Source organism: Caretta caretta, chromosome 3 (assembly GCF_965140235.1).
Source record: "Caretta caretta isolate rCarCar2 chromosome 3, rCarCar1.hap1, whole genome shotgun sequence".
Classification (NCBI taxonomy): Eukaryota; Metazoa; Chordata; order Testudines; family Cheloniidae; genus Caretta; species Caretta caretta.
Window position 1 is genome coordinate 56438058 of NC_134208.1, and position 20505 is coordinate 56458562.

At 40.4% G+C, this 20505-nt stretch overlaps 1 protein-coding gene across 2 annotated transcripts in view; it reads right to left on the reverse strand.

Annotated features, from left to right (window-relative positions):
* Positions 1 to 20505, reverse strand: part of COL9A1 (collagen type IX alpha 1 chain) — a 101429-nt gene that overhangs the window by 26337 nt on the left and 54587 nt on the right. For both annotated transcript variants that reach the window (XM_048846008.2, XM_048846007.2), the window contains 10 exons: positions 20347 to 20400; positions 20166 to 20219; positions 19839 to 19892; positions 17505 to 17549; positions 16590 to 16643; positions 16432 to 16485; positions 5097 to 5150; positions 4230 to 4301; positions 1577 to 1612; positions 1428 to 1472 (listed from right to left, as the gene is read on the reverse strand). In XM_048846008.2, coding sequence (XP_048701965.1) covers positions 1428 to 1472; positions 1577 to 1612; positions 4230 to 4301; positions 5097 to 5150; positions 16432 to 16485; positions 16590 to 16643; positions 17505 to 17549; positions 19839 to 19892; positions 20166 to 20219; positions 20347 to 20400 — 522 coding nt within the window. The remainder of the gene's footprint in view (positions 1 to 1427; positions 1473 to 1576; positions 1613 to 4229; positions 4302 to 5096; positions 5151 to 16431; positions 16486 to 16589; positions 16644 to 17504; positions 17550 to 19838; positions 19893 to 20165; positions 20220 to 20346; positions 20401 to 20505) is intronic.

Below are 20505 nucleotides of genomic sequence, written 5' to 3' on the forward strand. Positions count from 1 at the left end.
GCTCCCAGCCTCAGCAGCCCAGGCTCCCCAGCTCTTGGGCAGGTTGCCTGTGGGCTGCCTGTATGTCTACACTGGACCTGGAGGTATGATTTCCAGGTTGGGTACACATATCTGTGCTAGCTTGAATTGAGCTAGCATGCTAAAAATCGCACTGTGACTGCGGCTGAACAGGCAGGGAGAGAAGCTAGGCGCCCTGAGTAGTGGACAGCGGTGGGCAACCTGCGGCCTGTCAGGGTAATCCGCTGGCGGGCCGCGAGACAGGGTTTACATTGACTGTCCACAGACAAGGCTGCCCGCAGCTCCCAGTGGCTGCGGTTCACCATTCCCGGCCAATGGGAGCTGCGGGAAGTGGCAGCCAGCGTGTCCCTGTGGCCTGCATTGCTTCCCGCAGCTCCCCATTGGCCAGGAACGGTGAACTGCAGCCACTGGGAGCTGCGGACGATCAGTGTAAACACTGTCTCGTGGCCTGCCAGTGGATTACCCTGACACGCTGCGTACAGCCCGCAGGCTGGAGGTTGCCCACCACTGACCTAGGGTTTCAGATAGGGACGATGAGTCCATTCTGCCACATGTGGAGCTGTGGCTATATTGCTATTTTTAGTGCTCTAACTTCATCAAAACTAGCATAGGTATGTCTACCCAAGCTGGAAATTACACCTCCAGCTCCAGAGTAAATATATCCTAAGAGTCAGAGCTTCCAGGCCTTCCAGCATCCCCAGCAGCCTGCCAGGAGGAATGTCCCATAACCAGGGCTCTCAGTAATGCTGGGCAGAGAAAGGTAATTTCATTTCATGAGGAATTTTGAAATGTATGGTTTCTGTTCCAAATCATAACAGAACCAAATTTTGAAATCTCAAAATCCTCTGTGAAGCAAAATTACTGTCCTACACCGAGCTCAAATTACTATCATAATGATGTGTAGATGCATTTTATCGCTATACCAATGGAGATATTTCCCTGAAGCAGGGCCGGATTAACGCAGGAGCTTTAGTGGCTGCACCCCAGGGCCGCAGGCTAAAGGGGGCCTCAGCACAGCAGGGCTCAGGCATGCTGTGGCCCCACACCACTCCAGGAAGCGTCTGGCTGCTGGCACGTTTCTGCGGCCCCTGGTGGCGGGGGCACAGGCAGCTCCGTGCACTGCCCCTGCCCCCAGCACCATCCCCACACCTCCCATTGGCCAGTTCCCGGCCAATGGGAACTGCGGGGTCGGGGCTTGCAGGTGTAGGCACTGCACGGAGACACGCTGTTCCCCTCTCCTCATCCATTCTACTTTTTGCAGTGATAAAATTATATGATAACACTGAGATTTGGTTTCCAATGGGAAAAAAATCATGTTGGAAAATTTTCTTCAACAGACGAAACAAAAAAGACAATATCATTCACATAAAAAACACCTTAAAACAGATTAAATGAAAATAATGTCTTACCAGGTCACCCCTTTCTCCTGGTTCTCCTTCTCCTCCAGCAGGACCCTGTATCAAAACAAGACACATACTGTCAGAGTCTTACACTCCTTAAAATTTAGATGATTCTAGAGTACAGTGATTGCTATCATGATTAGTATTAGAAGACTTACTTGTTCACCTTTAGGCCCTGGCTCACCAACCAATCCCTAAATGTAAAATAAAAAACAAACTATTTTAGAACCTAGAAATCACTGAATGTAAAGAGGGATTTTATATTTCACTCTGGTCAGAACTAAGAAGCTGTTATCTTGAACCAGCATTTCTGGAATATTTGGATCTGAAAGCAGCTTTTTCTTCCTTCCTCCATTTTAAAATTTATTTTATTAAAAGTATTCCTAGAGATATTTGGTTCTCAATTCCTGTTGTATTATTGCAACAACACTGTAGAACAACCAGTTCAGGAGCTTTTTTGGTGTACCTATAAATCAGATTCACTAAGAGGCAAAGACCAGATCTGAGTCCTCCATTCTTCTGTCTTTTTCTACAAGGAAGGATAGTGATAAGGACAGAGAGAGGTGGGAAGGCACTAGTAAATCTTTGTATCCAATTAGATCAAATGTCATGTAGGGCTTATTCTGAAATTGTCCAAACTCCTTTGTCCATCTCTAGACACACTTGTTCAGAATGTTTATACCTGAGGAATAGAAAGTTAAAGCATTTGGCCATAGGAACATAAGAATGGCCCTATTGGGTCAGATCAAAGATCCATCTAGCCCAGTATCCTGTCTTCCAACAGTGGCCAGTGCCAAGTGCCCCAGAGGGAATGAACAGAACAGGTAATCATCAAGTGATCCATCCCCTGTCGCTCATTCCCAGCTTCCGGCAAACAGAGGCTAGGGACACTATTCCTATCCGTCTTGGCTAATAGCCAAACCGAGCATTTCATTCCAGGTCAGATTCTAAGCAGGAGGGTAGTGACCAAACGTGACTGTGATGTAACGGCTGTTCATTAAGGTCTCTATAAAGTCATTGGAAATACTCCTATGAGTTTCAATGGATCAGGCCCTATATTGATTATCTCTGTCCAATTCACAGTGGAAAGGTATTCATAAGACCAGTCCTATCATCACAAAGGACTTTAATTGCCACACAAAGACGGGCCACAGAAAAGCCATAGGTAACCAGACCAAAAGATGGTGAATCAGAAATAGTGTGAGACATGAGAGCTGGCATTGCTTTTCCCTCCACTTCCCCACATAAATATGAAAGATCCACCAAAGTGCTACCACGCAGTTATAGGAGTACATGTAGGAGTGGCCTATATTTGTATACATGTAAATAGAACAGGTCTGAGTGGATGGTGACGAAGAATATTTGGCATAATTCCTGGGTTTGGAAGGATTGTTAAAATGAATTGTCATGCATTGCAAATGGCTTCTTCTGCTTGCTGTGTACATCAGCTCTTAATGCACCATTGGGTTTTTGATTCAAGTAAGGCTGGATACATTGCATGCAAAGCACATCCAGTCCCTAGGAAATCAGGAAGGGAGGAGGGGGAAACTGATGACTTTGCATCAGTCTGGAGTGACCCCACTGTCTAAGCCTGAGACTAGCTCCAGAGGTAGCCATTTCCAAATCTTCTGGACCAGCAGGGTAGGAAGGCTCAGTGGAAGGCAGGGCCTCTATGGGAGGAAAAAGGAAATAAACTTAAAAATATGGTTTTATGTATAGGGCTCTCTCTCAAAATAGGAAAAGTCAAAAGAAACAATGAGCTGAATTAATTTCTAGCATAACTCTATTTATTTTAAGAGAGTTACACTGGGAATGAATTTGGCCCTATGCTTAAAAAAAAAAAGCAAATGTAGAAATATTCTCAGAAATCACTTATATAAATAGAACGCACCTGGATGTACTCTCAGAAACTATGAGAGACAGTTTGATCTACTAAAAAGAGGAATTTGCAGATTCCTGTCTGGCAACTTTGACAGCTGGCTAGAAGTGTGTGTACCTGAAGTCAACATTCTGAAAAACCACACAGAAATATACTAACTTGATAGTAATACAAAGAAGACAAATGTTCAAGGTGGCCCTTAAAAACTTGCCAATTTACCTAGATAAGTAATTTTAAAAAATGTCACTAAGCCTTCTGTGGGTAAGCACAGGAGTAAGGGGCATAAACTATAACCACAACTGCTGCCTAGCCTCTCTACATCACCAATCTGTGCTCTCCATATCCTTCCCCGAGCAACTGGAGGAAAAGCGTATCTTTTGTATAAAAATCCATTGCTATTCAGTGACATTCATCCTGCAAGGTAGGAAATCTCCAGCAAGTGAGTAGGAATTCCGAGGCTTCTCAGGGGCCCAATTTTTCCGTGCAAAATACTGTTTGAGATACTTGTATCTTGTGAATGTGCATAGATAGCCTCAGAGTTGCGGCAGTCACTATATTTCTATAGTATATACAGAGTACATAGAAACATTGCAGATATTGAAGTAGGGTAACATTTTCAGTGACTTCCCATTTTCAAGAGTGCCTAAATCAATGATTTTAAAAGAGACTTAGACACTTTTGAAAATTTTATCTGTAACCTTATTTATTTATAGGGTGGGGGGTTTTTTTGGTAGATTCTTATGAGCCTTAATTAGCCATCAGACACTTAGAGCACTCCCCAACTTCTAAGCAGCTTTAATGGATCTTGGTGTGCAACAAGAAACTCTGAGAAATGAATAATCACAACAATGAATGAGTGATGTTAAAATCATTGTATTCCTTCCTGCTATCATGTTGCGATTCTTTACGGTGCATTCGAGCGCATTTCTTACCCTGTCACCTTTGGCGCCAGGCAGGCCCGAAGGACCTGGCAGTCCCGGTAGTCCTAGGTCCCCATCAGGACCCTGTGAAAACAAACCAAGGATGGAAACTTCCCAGTATTGTTTCTGGAGAGAACCAATGGATAACTATAACCAAGGGCCAGATTCTGGGCCCCTCATACACATTGAGTAGGATTTTATTCCTAGAGTAGTCCCAGCTCATACAGTAGGGGTGTGAGTGAAGATGGTAGAATCTTGCCCATCTAAACAGTACTTTTGAGGATCTTATTATTGATGAACACAAATAGCAACATTTACTGGACTTTCCCCTCCAGCCCTAGTGCTAAATAGTTTAGTTCTTAACAAAAAATTTCTTTGATTTATCCCCCATGGCTTGTACATTCCTCCTTAACAGCAGGCTCTTTCAGCTCAGACCTCTCCAACTGTGCTTCTAACTAGTTCTGTGTAAATATTGTTTGAGCGGCAGTAAAAGAGGGCATTCATGATCTGTCCCATTCATTAGTTCTAGGTAGCTGCTAGCAGAAAGCTGGTCTTTCACTACTCCTGCTTCTTGAAAATACATAGTGCGCACACAGTCTTACAGCTTCGGTTTCACACGAAACAAAAAATCTTTACGCTTTTTGTATCTTGCCATCTCTTACAACCACAATACACTCTCAGCACATTTTCATATGCTTTAAAATTTGAACATTGTGATTTTACTACAGACATAAAGTACTGAAAAGTTTATCAGTCATCCTTTTCATCATACTCCTTTGACTCCCTGTGTAAATGAATAGGTGAGTGAGGATTCCTTCTGATGCCATACATTCCTGGAAAATAAATATAAGCTGATGGGAATTGAAATATGCTGCTTACCAGTTTCCCTGGTGGACCTGGAGGCCCAGCAGGACCTGGCTCACCTCTGCTACCCTTTTAAGAAACAGAAGGGCATTGTTACAACCTTGAATATTTATTTTCTAATTAACTGTAAATAAATGACCATTTTCCCCCTCAATCTTGATTCAATTACTGTTTTATCAGTGAGCTTTAATTTAAGGGTCATGTATATTAATGCAAACAAATGCAAGCGTCATAAAACTAAAAAAGTTCTTAAAAGTAGTTTAAAAATCACTAAACATCTGTCATGGTATACACTCTGTTAATTAACATTTGCTCATAATTTCCCAATACAGACAAATAAACTTTATTTTACAATTACAATTTTTACAACTATTTAATAATATTTAGGGACAGTCCGTCAACCCCTAACTCACACCAGTCAGCCATTACCCACAGAAGTGATCCTCTCCCTGGGACTACTCCAGAGAGTACCCGCTCATCACTAGCCCAACTTCAGAAAAGCACTTGATCACTTCATTAAGTCTATCCCTATCCAAGACAGCACTTAAGCACATGCTTAACTTTAGGCATGTGCTTTTAAGTCTCATCAATGGGACTTATGTGTATGCATAAGTGTGGTCATGAGGCCCAGTGTGAGTTTGCATATCATAATCTGGCTTTTAACTATTAGCCTAAAGTCTTGTACTCCCTTACAGTGGACACATCCAGAGCCAAATGTGAAAATTTCATGGGAGTGTCCTGGTCAGCAGACTCAATGAGGTAAAAAAGACTATGCATTTTTGTCAACCATGGGTTTTGTCAACCCTATGATTTTTGTCAACCATGGGTTTTGTCATGGAAATCAGGACAAGCATACATCTTTAATTATGCTTTAACCTTGCATCTTTACTTTAGGACATGTGTACATATTAAAATTTAAATTATGTATATATTTTAGACATCATACCCATACATTAATACCAGCACTATCTCTTTAAAATATATGCTACTGGTGAATTTCAAAATTTGAAGAAATTTTCAAAAAAGCCTAAAATCCCATTTTCAAAAGAAACTTAGGGACAGATTTTTAAAGATATTTCAATGGGAGTTAGACACCTAGTTGTTTTTGAAAATCCCACTAAGTGCCTAGCTTCATCTTTAGGTACCTAAATACCTTTAAAAATTTGGCCCTTAGGAGTCTGTCTCATTGAAAGTCAATAGGACTTAGGCACCTAAATCAATTAGGCTGAGATTTTTAAAGGTATTCAGGCATTGCAGTGCTCAGTGTTGCAATGCTCAACTGATTTCGGAACCTAAATCTCACTTTCTAAAGGCATTTAGACCCTTGGGAGCCTAAATCCCAGTGATTGTCCTAAGTGCCTAACTCCCGTTAGAAGATGAGACTTAGGCTCCTAAATCAGGTTTCAGAGTGGTAGCCGTGTTAGTCTGTATCAGCAAAAAGAACAAGGAGTATTTGTGACACCTTGTTAGTCTCTAAGGTGCCACAAGTACTCCTCGTTCTTTTTGCTCCTAAATCAGTTAGCTGAGTGCCACAACACCTAAAAACCTTTAAAAATCTGGTCTTTGGGGTCTTTTGAAATTTGTACCATATACAATTTAGGGAGAATACTTGCCATAAAATCATGATGCAGCATGTAACAAGACTATAATGTTCTTTATTTAGCCGTGAAAGTTATCAGTTATAAAGACCGGTTATTTTAATCTGGTGTGTGTGGCTCTAAAAGATCTGGCTGAGAGTGGATCTAATTACTCCAATGTGGCACACAGTAGATAATTTACTATTTCAGAATGAAAAGGAAATTGTGACATGAGTGGATAAAAGGAGACATGAAAAATGCATTTTACACCATATGTCATAAATGCATGGATTGGCTTCTCAGACAAGGTTAAAAAGACTGAACTCTCAAATTTTCACAAAATAATGAGGTATCCTGGAGAGATCAGACAATTTAGAAAGATTTTTTCCCAGTCATTTCCTCAACAAAGTTCCTATGCTGTTAAAGCCAATAATTTTTTTTAAGTATTGCTGCATGGTTTGTGAAAGCATTATTCATAGTAACAGTCTGACCCTCACCCTATGACCCAGAAAACTCAGTAATCTTATGTAAATCCTACATTTAACCACACTGATTCTGTATTACACTTCTACCCAGGATTGTCACATATTGTTCTAGATTTCAGGTTCAAGAAAGAAGATTTAATTTTAACTAAGATCAGTTTTAAAACCATTTATATCTGGAAACCCCATAAGGACCTTTTCTAAATGACAAAGAAGTAAAATAAGTCCTTTCAAAAACAATTACATTGACACAGAATAACTACTTGGGACTTGAATTATGCAGGTTCTGGTCATGTGATACTAAATTTGCAACTTTTCCTCAAATGCCAGTATTTTTCAGTGTTTCCCAGGTATGGTTAAAAAAATATATTGAAGATATCATCTCCTGCTACCACAGATACTGTTATTGGATAGATTATTTCATACTAATGTCACATCTTTGGGTCCAGATGAGCTGTGCTTTACACTGGACCTGAGTGGAAAGACAGGAAGACAGTGACTCAAAGCCATTTTTCCATCACCATCAACCCCCAGTCCTAGGGCCAGCCAGGATCTACATTAGCCCCAGGCATAATTTAAAGCAGCCCAAGACCTGTTCTATATTACACCTGACAGGAACGATCCCCTAGATCTATTTTGTTGGCCAGGGATCACCAGAGCACAAAAAGCTCTGGTCACGCCCCCAGCACATCACTCATGTCAGGGGTGGAAAGGCCAGAAGTAGGTGGTATTTTGCTACTTGGGGGTGGCCTGATGTCATAGGCCTGATGTCATAGTCTGTTACAACAGCATCCTGGCTCCTCCAGTGCAAAGCAGCTGGATAGCAGGCCGAGGGTGTGGGCCAAAGACTTCATGACCAGTTCTGATCATCAAGAAAGAACATCTCATACTTATACACATTAGTTTTATCTTATCTCTTATATAAGACAGATAGATTTTATATTACACCTCTTGCAGCTGTGGAGGGATCACTCCCACCCTGTCTGAAATTAGTGGGAGTTTTAATATTGGCTTCACTGGAAGCAGGATTGTGACCTTCATATGCAGAATGTGTTTCTGACACAGGTTATGAGAATAAAAACTCCCAGGCAGGCCATCCACCCAGCACCATAATAATACTAATTAATTATAATGATGAAGTGCAGCCCCTCCATAGCTGCTATTCCAGCCTGTAATGAAACAGAAGCTACTGCCCCTTTGTGCCCTATTCAGGAGTTTTGGACGACTGTACTCATGTGGCCTTTCTCCCGCTTTGCCCACCATATCAACCTACACATCTGGTAGAGGGGCACTGCAGGAATTATGCTGCATGGAGAAACTTCAACCAGCCCTCTGTGCTGGAGTTTTTTTTAAATTTCAAGTCACCTGTAATGCAGTACAGGACTTATTCTCAGGCTAATTCTTCTGTTTCAGTGGTTTACTGGGCTTCTATAGGTTTTACAGTGATGCTCTTGTTAGTGAAAAATTGTGAGAACTACAGTAGGTACTTTGCTAAACTGCACTTCACGAAATTGCACTGCTAATCTACACAAAAACTGGCAGCCCCTGCTCACCACCTTTCAGCAAAGATTTTATATCCAAAGCTTAATGAAATCTTACATTGCTAAGTATTTGTTTCTTTTACAACCTTAATTATGCTGCAGTTTGTAGTATACTAGGCAGCGATGTAAGAAATAATGAAAACTACCATTGAAAAAATAAGTGAACAATGTATATTTTGTGATGCATCATCTTTGCTTTTGATTTTACTCATTATTTCACATGATTCAGTCATTTGCAACCAGTCATCACTATGATTTGCAATGGCTTACTGTCACTGCAAAGTAGCATTCATTATGGCTACGTCTATACCTGGATCTGGGGGTGTAATGCCTATCTCATATAGACATACTGGCAATTGCTCTCATGGTAGTGCACTAAAAATAGCAGTGTAGCCATGACAACATGGGCAGTGATGAGCACAGCACAGGCTAGCTGCCCAACATACGGATCCATGGGGATTAGGTGGCTTTGTACTTGGGGCAACAAGCCCGTGCCACCACTCCCCATGCTGCTGCAGCTACACTTCTATTTTTAGTGTGCGAGCTCAATGAGACCTAGTGCAGGTATTTCTAGGTGATCTGGGAATTAGACCCTTGGCTCCAAGCGCAGAAGTACCCTTAATTTCTTATCTCTCTCTCTTTTTTTTTTTTTTCATCCTGCATCTCAGAGGGGTAAATTTTCATGTGGGATCAGGGATTTAGCTATGACTCCTGCCCAATCTTTAAGCACTGCACTAAAAATGTACGCAAAAACATGTGCTATTGCTTGCTGGAATAGGCACTCACAGTACATAGTGCCTTTTCGCTGACGTTCTAAGAGGAACTTCCACACGTTAATGGCCAAATTGTGGTTTCCCATCTTGGGTGCCCAAAAGCCAGGGAGGGGGAATGGATTATGCAAGGTGCTTCCCCCTCACCTGTGCCCTGCTTTGGGCACAGCCACAGTGTGGCTGGGGAGCACAGTCCATGCTGTTTCCGAGAACCACTGTGGTGACAGCTGCCTGGAAAGGGCTGAGGGGTACACTCTCCAAGGGTGATGCAGCTGCCATGCTGGTGTGTAAAAGGGCTGGCCACAATCTAGCCCCAGCGTCCTTTCAGATCCTCAGATAAAAGACACCATCCATTGTGGGCTGGATCCTCAGGTGCACCTGAGCAGAGAAAGGCATTGGTGGCTATGCAAGAGACAAGTTGTCTGTCCCAGTAATACAAAACAGCTGGTAGGCTAGGCAAGGATCAAGCCCTGTTAGAGTTTACTATTTCAGCACAGAATAAACACACTCTGGGGTAAATTTGAGTGCAGTGCATGCAGTTTTGCCATGAGCCAGACAGGGTTCTTCCTGGGGACATTGTCTGTAGCATGGCTCCTCCACCTCCCCTCCAGCCCACATGCCACTCTAGCCTGCATTAACTGAGACTGCCAGCAAAAAATTTAAAAATTAAAAATCTTTTTAAAAAACGCTAACTTTTTCAAATGGCTTAATATCTGTTTTATGCTGTCAGACAGGATGTCACACCCCAGTACGTCACATTCTCTGCCAGTGCTACACTAACAATTATTCATGGAGTCAAGAATGCAGATGACATTCCATTAACCATCCAGCATTATTTAAAGGTACCTGGACTAAATTTTTAAAGATATGTGTGTATGCATATTAATACAATAGAAATATTGACTCTGATAGTTATTAACATAAACTTATTGCAAGTGCCAAAGGAGCACATGTCCTAAGACATTATCCTTTCAAAATCAGGTCAGGCACAGGAGGGAGAATTAGAAATGAGGGCCAGGAAACCTGGGTGGTTCTTTTGCTTCATATATCCTGCGTGATGTTAATCGATCTGTGCATCTTTAAAATAGGAATAGCAATACTACCCTACCCCCTAGGGGTTGTTTAAAAACAACTTCATTATTTGTGAAGCTCTCGGACTAAACAGACAAGCAGTGCCAAAAAATTTGTGCATGCACAGTACATCCTGGGAAGGTGAAGACATCAGACTACTTATCCTGCCACTGTGTTGATGCCCAACTGAAGAAAATGGACCCACTTTTTAAACTTGAGGCATGTAAAGGGACCTGGTATCAAAAAGTTGATTTAAGTGACAGGACAATTAGAACAGCAATCCAGGATACATTTCAGGCTGAAAAAAAGGTCTTACAATTGTACCTATGAAAATAATCTTTGCAGTAGGGCATAGATAAAGAAGATAACTTAGCTGAAAACTACTGTATATACTAAAAAAAAAAAATTTAAAAACAGCCAATATATAAAAGCTAATATGCATGCACGTCTCAAGGTTATTTACTGAACTTACTATTAAAGCTTAAAACACCACAAGCTATTTAACAAATTCAGAGCTATATGAAGTGTTAACCTACTAGAGAGGCTGAGCATAAAGCAAAAGGAACCAGTATCTGGTGTAAATTCACCATAAAAAATTAAATGCTGCTAAATCTTAATAAATGTGCGGGGAGGAAAAATTGCAGATAATTAGTTAAGGGAACACAGTCAACCTCACTGATTAGGTTTGACACTTTGACATTTAAGAATTATTTCTTTTGGGCCACCTGCCACAATTACCAGTTTAAAAAGGATTTAAACCACAAGTGAGTTCTGTAATTATTTAGAATGACTTGTAATGTGATGCAAACATACTGCTAACTGACAAAACAATTACAGTGGAAAAGAAGATATGTTTGATTGGAAATTAGAAAATGCAAGTTGCACGGTACTCTTGTTACAAATGTAAAGCATGTCATTTTCCTGTTTTATTAAATGAAGGTTGAATATTTCATAAAAAGCACATAAATTATAACAGGCTTTTTCTCAACTGCCCATATCAATTTTCTAATTAAAATTAGATAGATGATTATATTTTCTTAAGTGTTTATTTTCCTATGCAGAAAATCTTCAGTAGTCAAGTAGATAAGATTGTATGATCTATTCCAACAAACAGATAAGTATTTTGTCTGTTGTTGGAATAGACTATGTAAACTAATTATCTTCATTTTGAATCATTAAAACCTCCTCTGGAAAACTATTATAAATGTTTAAGCTATTGGATATGACAACTCTGGTTTCTGAGCACTGACTGGGTAACAACCAGGGTAACAATATTCTTCTGTGGATTTTAATAATAAAAATTGTCCTATTTATATTGCACCTTACATCCAAAGGTTCCCAAACTGATATGTTAACACTGTGATGATTTAGTTGGGGTGGTCCTGCTTTGAGCAGGGATTGGACCAGATGACCTCCTGAAGTCTCTTCCAACCCTAATCTTCTATGATTCTAATATACAGATGTTACTTCTTCACCACTGAAATGTAATCGCCAATGAGGGAAATGCAGACGTTATTTAATAGTGCACAGAAGCAGCAACAGGACTTGAAAACTCACTTGCCAGCAAAAAAGGGGAATTTTCCATTGGTAAGTGCCTCTTGCAGGCTGCTTAGGTAAAAGAAGCGGCCTGAGAATATTGTTAATATAATAGAAAAAATCACATGTTTAAATTTGTAAACAAGAATCTCACCCCTCCTCTCCATATCAAGTTACACCACAGAGGAGCACTGGAGGAGTGCTAATCTTGTTGAATCCATCATCCCACACTGAAGGGTGTCCTTGCCCTTCAGCAATTACTAGCCTTGTTGTCTCTCCACAGCACTGCAGAGGACAGAGGAAAGACAACACTTTTGACTCCCCTTCCTTTTAACCCATGAAAAGGTGCAGTGGTTCCCTAGTTCTCTCACTTCCTTGGACCTATTAAGAAAACGATCCTAGTAGCAGTGACTTCTTGGTGGCTCCTCCTCTGCTCTGTCAGGAGAAAAAGGGAAGAACTCCAGGCTCCTCCTGACTCCTGCCACAGAACCCTTTACTCGGAAGATGGGGGCAGGGATTGAAAAGAGAGTGGTGCATGGAATACAGGCTTAATATGAGTAGAGGGCCTTTGACAGTAGAAGGAACCTGGAGAGGAGAGAAAGGGAGGGAATGATCAGTAGGAGGATGGAGAGTGTAGACTTGAGGAAAGGAAAAGTTAGAAGAGAGGAAGGAAGAAACAAGTGGTAATAAGTGGTAAAGAGGTGACCAAAGCAGAGATTAGGGGAGGGGACGGAAAGACAAGGAAGAAATAATTCATTGAAGAGCAACCATGGGATCTTTAATGACTGTATGTGGTTGGTCATGAACAGAGCTGGTCAAAATTTTTCAATTTTTCCAAAACTGATCAAATTTAAAAATATGATTTTTTACGACGTTTCCATTTTTGATCAGTTGTAGAAACTGGTCAAAATATTGCAAATGTCTAATTCTGAAATTTTGATTTAAAAATAAAACCTGTAGATATACTGAAAAACATTGTGAATATTCCCTCTTTTTGTCAGGATGTTCTAGTCATGACAGCCAAATGATGGCCTCTCCAGAAGCACACTGTTCCATAACACCACAACAGGGCAGTGGTTCATCAGGACTAGCTCAGAGAGGATGAACCCTTTGTTGATACATCTAAAACACTGTTTCCACACTCAGTGGGTAGTTACTATCATTGTTTAGTGAAGATTGAACTGGAACATGACGCAACTGTGTGATAAAGTGACAGTTTTATTTTGTCAATAAAATGTGGGCTATATGTGCTGCCTGGACCACCTCTCTGCCTGCTCTTATTCTTTGGACATGTGAGCACAAATCAGGGATTTTGCACAAGGTCATGGAGAAAGAAGTCCCTGACTAAACATACGAGAGTGCACAAATCCCTTGATTTACCCACCTGTGGTAAATGTACACACACAAATAGTTCAAACACTATGGAAATCAGATCTTATTAAGCAAACTAGAGTACTCCTTACAATGCAAGCGTTATTTAGAGGCCAGCTTCTAAGTTCATGTCCAGCTGTTCTGAATGCTGTAACCATATGATGCAATGACTAAGAATATCACTTCACAATGGGATTTCACAAGCCTTTATGCTAAGGCCATTTTTTTTCTTTGCACACCCCTTCCCAGTACAGGATCAGTTCTGTTGGAAAATAGACATCCCTACACCTTCAGTAGGACTAGTCCTACTTCCAACATATGCAGAAACCACACAGCAGCTATTTCTTCGTGCCACACACTGCACATGATAGCTGCAACCTGTTATGCACAGACCAGAGTAAGGGAAAGTGCAGAGAGCACAAGGGAGCTACAGCTATTGGGCACAGTCTGCTCCCATTGCATGCCAATGCAGAGACGAGGAGGGATTGGAGGCAAACTGTCCTTGAGTGGTAGGGGCAAAGCAGTCTTTGATTCCTGAGAGCAGGAGCTATATGCCTGGCATGAATGCTGACTGCACAAGGAGTACAGGGAATGCTGCTTGCTCCTGCCACACAACTGCGCACACAAGTAAGGACCAGGCAGAATCTTGCCCAAAATGAAGTGAGTCTCAACTGCCTGCCCTAGGCTGAACATAGATTCCTGACTCTTCTAACTATCATTGAAGCTTGTTTGTGTAAAAGACTTGGACTTCCCACCCTGGTTTCCCAAACAGCCAGCAGGAAGCTGTGGCAGCCATTCATAGTCTGTTTTCCTCAGTAGAATGATACTGAATATTTTCAGTATTTTCATCAGAAGGGCGGGGTGGTTTATAAATATCAGAGAATAAAATACTATGTCTTAAAAATAGCTTACTTCTACATAAATCTGTGTGATGTGCAGTGGGTATTCATATTACCCTACTAATGATAACACTTACAAGCTGTCCCTCATTTTTGTTGATTTGAAGTAACTCTTTTCAAGATTTTTTTTTTTTGGCCATATTGCTCGTATGTTTACAGAAACTGTTGCATTACCAAATGATGAAACAAAATGAGGGGAATATGTTCCCCTGATCTCTGCAGTGGCAAACAGAAAAATCACTGTATTTAATCTGCATGACAGATTACAGATTAATCTGTCTGACAACAGGGTTACTAATAATTAACCCAGCATGTCAACGCCTGTTTCTATGGACCACTGATTTCATAAACTCATACTTGCGTGTTATGGGATTAAAAGCATAGTTTAGCAGATTATCTTGCATTATCAATGTAGAAAGATACTTTGTTCTTGATCTAACTATAACTTTTATGTGTCTCTCAATATTTAGGAGATCAATGCCTGGAAAATGGTTCAGAAAACAAATTCCATTCCATCCAAACCAACACAGTTGGAGGCTTCCAACAAACCCAAGCTTTGGTGGGTATAGTTATGGCAAGTTTAACACTGAGATATTGCATCACAACATGCTGAGTATATATGTTATCTATTTTTATATCCTTCCTGGACAGCCAATGGCCAAAAGTCATGCGAAGGTGTGTTCCAAAGAAACTAGTGTGTTGTAATAAAGTACATTCAGCAAATGACAATGCGAACCACAGAAACATACAGAAAGGAAAAGTAAACCTGTTCTTTATCTGAGATTTGTTGAATATTTAAAGTCAGGGAACAATTAGTTTATAGGAGCCAGTTTCCTTTCTGGTTCCCCTTACAAGTAAATCACTAATGTTATATCACAGCACAAGGCCAGAAGGCTCCAAGTGAGCACCTCTGGAGTGGGATAGCAAGAGAGGAACTTGCAAACAGAGGTCATGGAGCATGAGTTCTTCTGAGCAGCAAATGGTCTCACACTGTGAATTCTAGTGCATTAAAGCTATCCCCAACTCACAGACAGTCTGTTGGGAACCATTTCCAGTAAGTTACAGCAGCCTCATGCTCTTCTAACTTCTCTCAGGACCAAGACTGGGGCCAGAGAGACAGAGAGAGAAAATCAGAAAGCTGTTACCAGCCCCCTGATAGCCACCACCTCTCATATCTCATCCTCAGCAGAGACTCTGTCCCTCTGTCTTCCACATTGCATTTCAGTGAGTGCCACCATCTTTCTCTATGTAATTCCTTGCTTCTCCTATCCCACCCTCTTCAAGGCTTATTCTTACCCTGGACTAGCCATCTTTCTAAACCTTTTGTATGTTTTTTCTGAAGTAGGCTAGTGCTGTGGAAGCAATCTCCAGCAAAAGTATATGCCCCTCTGAACACCACTATTTTCAACCAGAAGGAGCTGCTGCGGTTCAAAGCACTACCTGTCTAGCCCCCTTCCACCAGTGAGTAATATATCTAGTAAAAGCATTAGACATGGACCCAAGCCACAAAATTCACATGTTTAACACTCCAATGTTCAGAAGTGTGTGTGTAAGGCACTGGCTCAGTGCATGTGATGGTGTCTGTTTCTAATAGCTGGCCCTCTAAAGGATAAGAGCATGCTCTTTACTGATAGCTAATGCAGTTACTTTTTTAGCTTTAGTGATAGGGATTGTGCTGCTGGTGTTGATGGTCTTGGGCTTGGTTCCTGCTCTTGACCATGGGGTCTGTACATGTGCATCCATTGGTCCTTCTGTTTGGATCTGGGGATTCTGCTCAGCCCATTATGAAAACAGGGACTAGCTGCAAAATGAGGATCCATGTTTCAGTTCCAAACTCTCCACCACCACCACCCAAAATAAGCTGTGGAATAATTGTGCCAATTGTTTTGTTTTGAGTCCAGCTGAAATCTGCGTATGCTGTAAGTGTCAGCACAGTTGCTTTTTTAATGTGGGTTGATGTGCATCCACTTGACTAAGGAATTAGAGCTCTGAGTGTTTTCCTGAAATAAGTGGCATTTGTGATAAGTAGTATGTATACTACATTGTTGGGTTCAGACATTACAGTTCCAAATACGCACAGTAGGAAACAAGTCAAGTACTTACAGGTGGACCCCTTGGTCCTATTGGTCCCTCTATCCCCTGTGGTCCTTGTTCACCCTGTTTTCATGATGATAAGAACAGAGCATGTTTGAAAACTGACTCTTTGCGCAAAATAGAAATGCTCTTGTGAAAGACTCAAAAAAGAAGAAAAGTGATCTTACAGGTTTACCAGAATTTCCCATCAAACCTGGTATCCCAGGGGCACCTGCATTACCCTGTTAGACAGAAATAAGAAAAAGTTAACCATATCAAGCTACCAGTTACCATACCAGTTCAAGAGAATTAACAAAGAAATTAACAAGCAATGAAATCAAACCACCTGCTATACCCATTTTTGCTCTTACTCTTTATTCCCCACATGATTCTCCTTCATCCAGTTCCTCTAAGTTCTTCCCTTATTTTTGTATAGCAATGAAACACACTGATGGGACTTCAATTATAGTGGATGCACGGAAGCATGCCATATATTTAAATTGAATCCCAACTTCCAGTCTAATCACTCTTTTGAGTTTCTCATGGTTTTTTCCTCAGATAAATTTCTTTTGCTCTAAAATTTTCAATGCTTTTTGTTCAGGCCATATGTGAACATCCGTGGAGAGTTTGAGTAGAATTGGAACAGCCATGTTTCAGTTATTTGAACTGTTAGAATTGAAAGCTGTCTTTTTATCCATTTAATGCAGCTGAATATGCTATTCTTATTAACGTATCTAATCCTTTTTTGAAGTGTACTATGCTATATGTGTCAATGATATCCTCTGCAGTGAATTTCACAGAATTACTATATGCTGCATTTAAAAAAAACATTTTATTTTAAAGTGTTTTGAATCAATAAAACCTCTTTCATCTTTTACGCAAGATCAATACTACTCTCACAGTGAAAGAACTGCAAAAACTGCAGACCAACCACTGATTAAGTTTTTGTTCACTTGTCTGGCATGTATCATTTTTTATGTCAACAGTTATTTTTCATTTAACCACAATGACAAGTGAACAAAATTTCACTGGCTATTTTAGAATTTGATAAACACAAAATCCAGTTTTAGAGGAAAGGAAGTAGATTATTTAAATTATTTTACCTTTGGGCCAGAAACACCATTTGCACCTGGAGAGCCAGGTAAACCCTAAAAGAAACAACATTTTAAATATCATTTGTGTGTTAGTACAGAGTCTAGAAATGTACAAAAAGCACCTGCTGAAACTGTTGTTAAAAATGTAACTTTACATTATTGCAATCATAATTTATACTTTTCTAGTCTTTTCACCTGAAGATCTTGATGCACTTTCCAAACAGCAATTTATAAAGCCTGAACCCCCTCTGAAGTAGGTAAGTAGTATTATCCCCATTGTGCTTTGTTCAGGGTCACAACATGAGTCACTGCCACTGCCAGATTCAGAAATGGGTATAATACCCTGAACTCCCCACTCCAATCTTATGCTCAGACTATAAGACCCCCTCTCTTGTTTATACTCGACTATAAGACTCCCTCTCTTGTATACAACCATTCACAGCAAGTGATCTTTACGGTTAGGGAAAAAATAGCAAAAGAACAGAACCAACTTCAGAATGCAACTATACATCAAATGATATTTTAACTTAGTTCCTTCAATATCTTCTCTGAGTATCTGCTCCTGTAGCAGAATGTTTTGAAAAAGTTTCTGTTGGGCTTTTAACACTTGACACTGGTTTGACACAAATAAGCAATTATTGTGAGAGGAGTAACTGTAACCAGTGCAGGAAGTATTCTTTGGAAGTATTCTTTGGCATTGGAAGTTGAATTTTTCTCTAGCTGAAAATGTAAAGGAAAGAAGGTTTTCAATTTGGTAACATTATGCACTATCTATATTCCCAACATATCCAACATTTTAAATCCACAAACTACAAGATTAAACATAAAAATGTATTTACTGGTATGATACATGTCTCCTTGACTGTGACCAATCCGCGTGAATTAAGAATAGCACTGTGTATTTTAACAGCAGAGTAGTGCTATGCCTTTTATGTATGTATTTTATGGTAGATTAAATTTGTTTGTAGTTATTTGTACTGTTTCAATTAAAAGAAAGCCTCATAACACCCAAGTGTGGAGAGCCCCATAGGGATAGTTGCAGATTCTCCTATCACAGGCAAATCCCTCACTGACATAAAGTGAGTGTATCTGGCCACTAACTCCCCCACATCCCTTCCATATGGGACATTTTGGGGCAAGAGGAAGTATGAGGCACTCCAGCAATCCTATATTGGCAGAACAGCCACAGGGGATTTTTCCATCTGGTGTAAATTCAACCAGCCTTAGGCTGCTCTAACTTGCATTGTGGATCACTTTGGCCCCCAGCCAGTCCCAAGATTAGGAAAGGCAGAAAGCCATCTTTCACTACCTCACCTCCTTAGCTGCCCCAAACTCAAGATCAGTATAGCTGAGGATTGAGCCCTCAGTGTTGATAAAGACAAAATCAAATCCTAATACACAAGTATTGGAATCTATATTCAGTCCTGTAACTCAAACAGACACACACACACAAAAACCCAACAGCAATTCCTCCTGCACATCAGTATGACCACAGTCCTCACCTCCTACACCATTAAGTCTAAAACCCACACCAAATAAATAAATATGAACAAGAAATTCTGAGTGCTTCTTTTAAAATTTACAAGGCACTCAGGATGGGATTCAAAAAGTTATTTAGGCACTTAACTCTTTTCATTTCAATGTGTGATGAGCAAGTATATAAACCTAGATAGACAGGTGGATAGAATTATAAAGAGATGATTAGTAAAAAGAATTGATTAAAGAATAAATATTGGTAGACAGAATGAAAATAGCATTCTACTGATTTGTAAACTAATTCCTTTATACTTAAAACTAAGCCACACTCTTACACCACTGCTATCAGACAAGGTCTAGTAAACTCCACTGCCTCGATAAACTTTTGCAAAATTAAAAACTTATTGGCCCATGTGCTCAGATATTCCCACAGTGCACAGAGTCAGAGGTGATGTGTAAAGCTTCTACTTACACTGTTCTGATCCTGGTGTCCATGCCTTCTACTACGTGCTCTGTTAGAGTAGCCTGCGGGCTGTTATTTATGTCTGCCTGTAACAGCCACAAGGCATTGAACCCTTAGCCCAGAAAGAACTTCCAGTGAAGTAGCATGTTGGCCCACCCTTTTTTAGTAATCTACTTCCCTATTATGCTGACAGCCAGGAGATTGTTTTGCGTTCAACCCTCTATTTTGGCTATACTCTTCAGGATCACCCTTGCACTGGAGTTATCCTTCCTGGGCCATTCACTCAGTTTTCCACCCAAGGTATGATGAGGCACAAAAGCTGGCACAAGTGCATCTGAGAAACTGGTCTCTTCTTCATGTTTGAACTGAATGGGACTTTCACATTTAAAGTATCAGATACCTACTGGCAGTCCTTGAAGTCCTGCATCACCTGGACCACCAGGTTTTCCTGGTTCACCCTGAAAAAAAAAATCGATTTGCATGAATTATATAAAATCTTCAGTTAAATAAGTTAAAAAACTTTATTTCTAGACAGTAGAAACAGTGTCATTTTAGACATTTAGGCTGGGGAAGTTTACTACAAATTACCACAGTAACGTTCACAAACCAAAAGCAGTAGCACAAATGAAAAACATACAAAATATACTGGTGATTGGAGCTACTACAGTTAGAACAATATGTATCAAATGACATGTAAACTGAAATAGCCATATAGGATACAGTTAGCCTACCTTTGCTCCAGGCATTCCAGGGATCCCTTCCCGGCCATCAACCCCTGGTAAGCCCTTGAAACACAGATAGCATATTGTTATAAAGAACATTCTTTGCTTGTCTTAATGCTGTTCCCCAGCATTTGCAATATAAAGGATCATGATAGGGAGCAAATTTTTTAAACAAATGAGATATACATACAGCTTCTCCTTTAGGCCCAGGGAGACCGGTTATTCCTCTAATACCTTGAGGACCCTAAAAAACAAACAAACAAACAAAAAACCATTGAAGTGACAGATGCAAGAAGCATCAATACATGCTTATTTGTGGCTATATTAGGTAAGTTACCTTCAGCACATG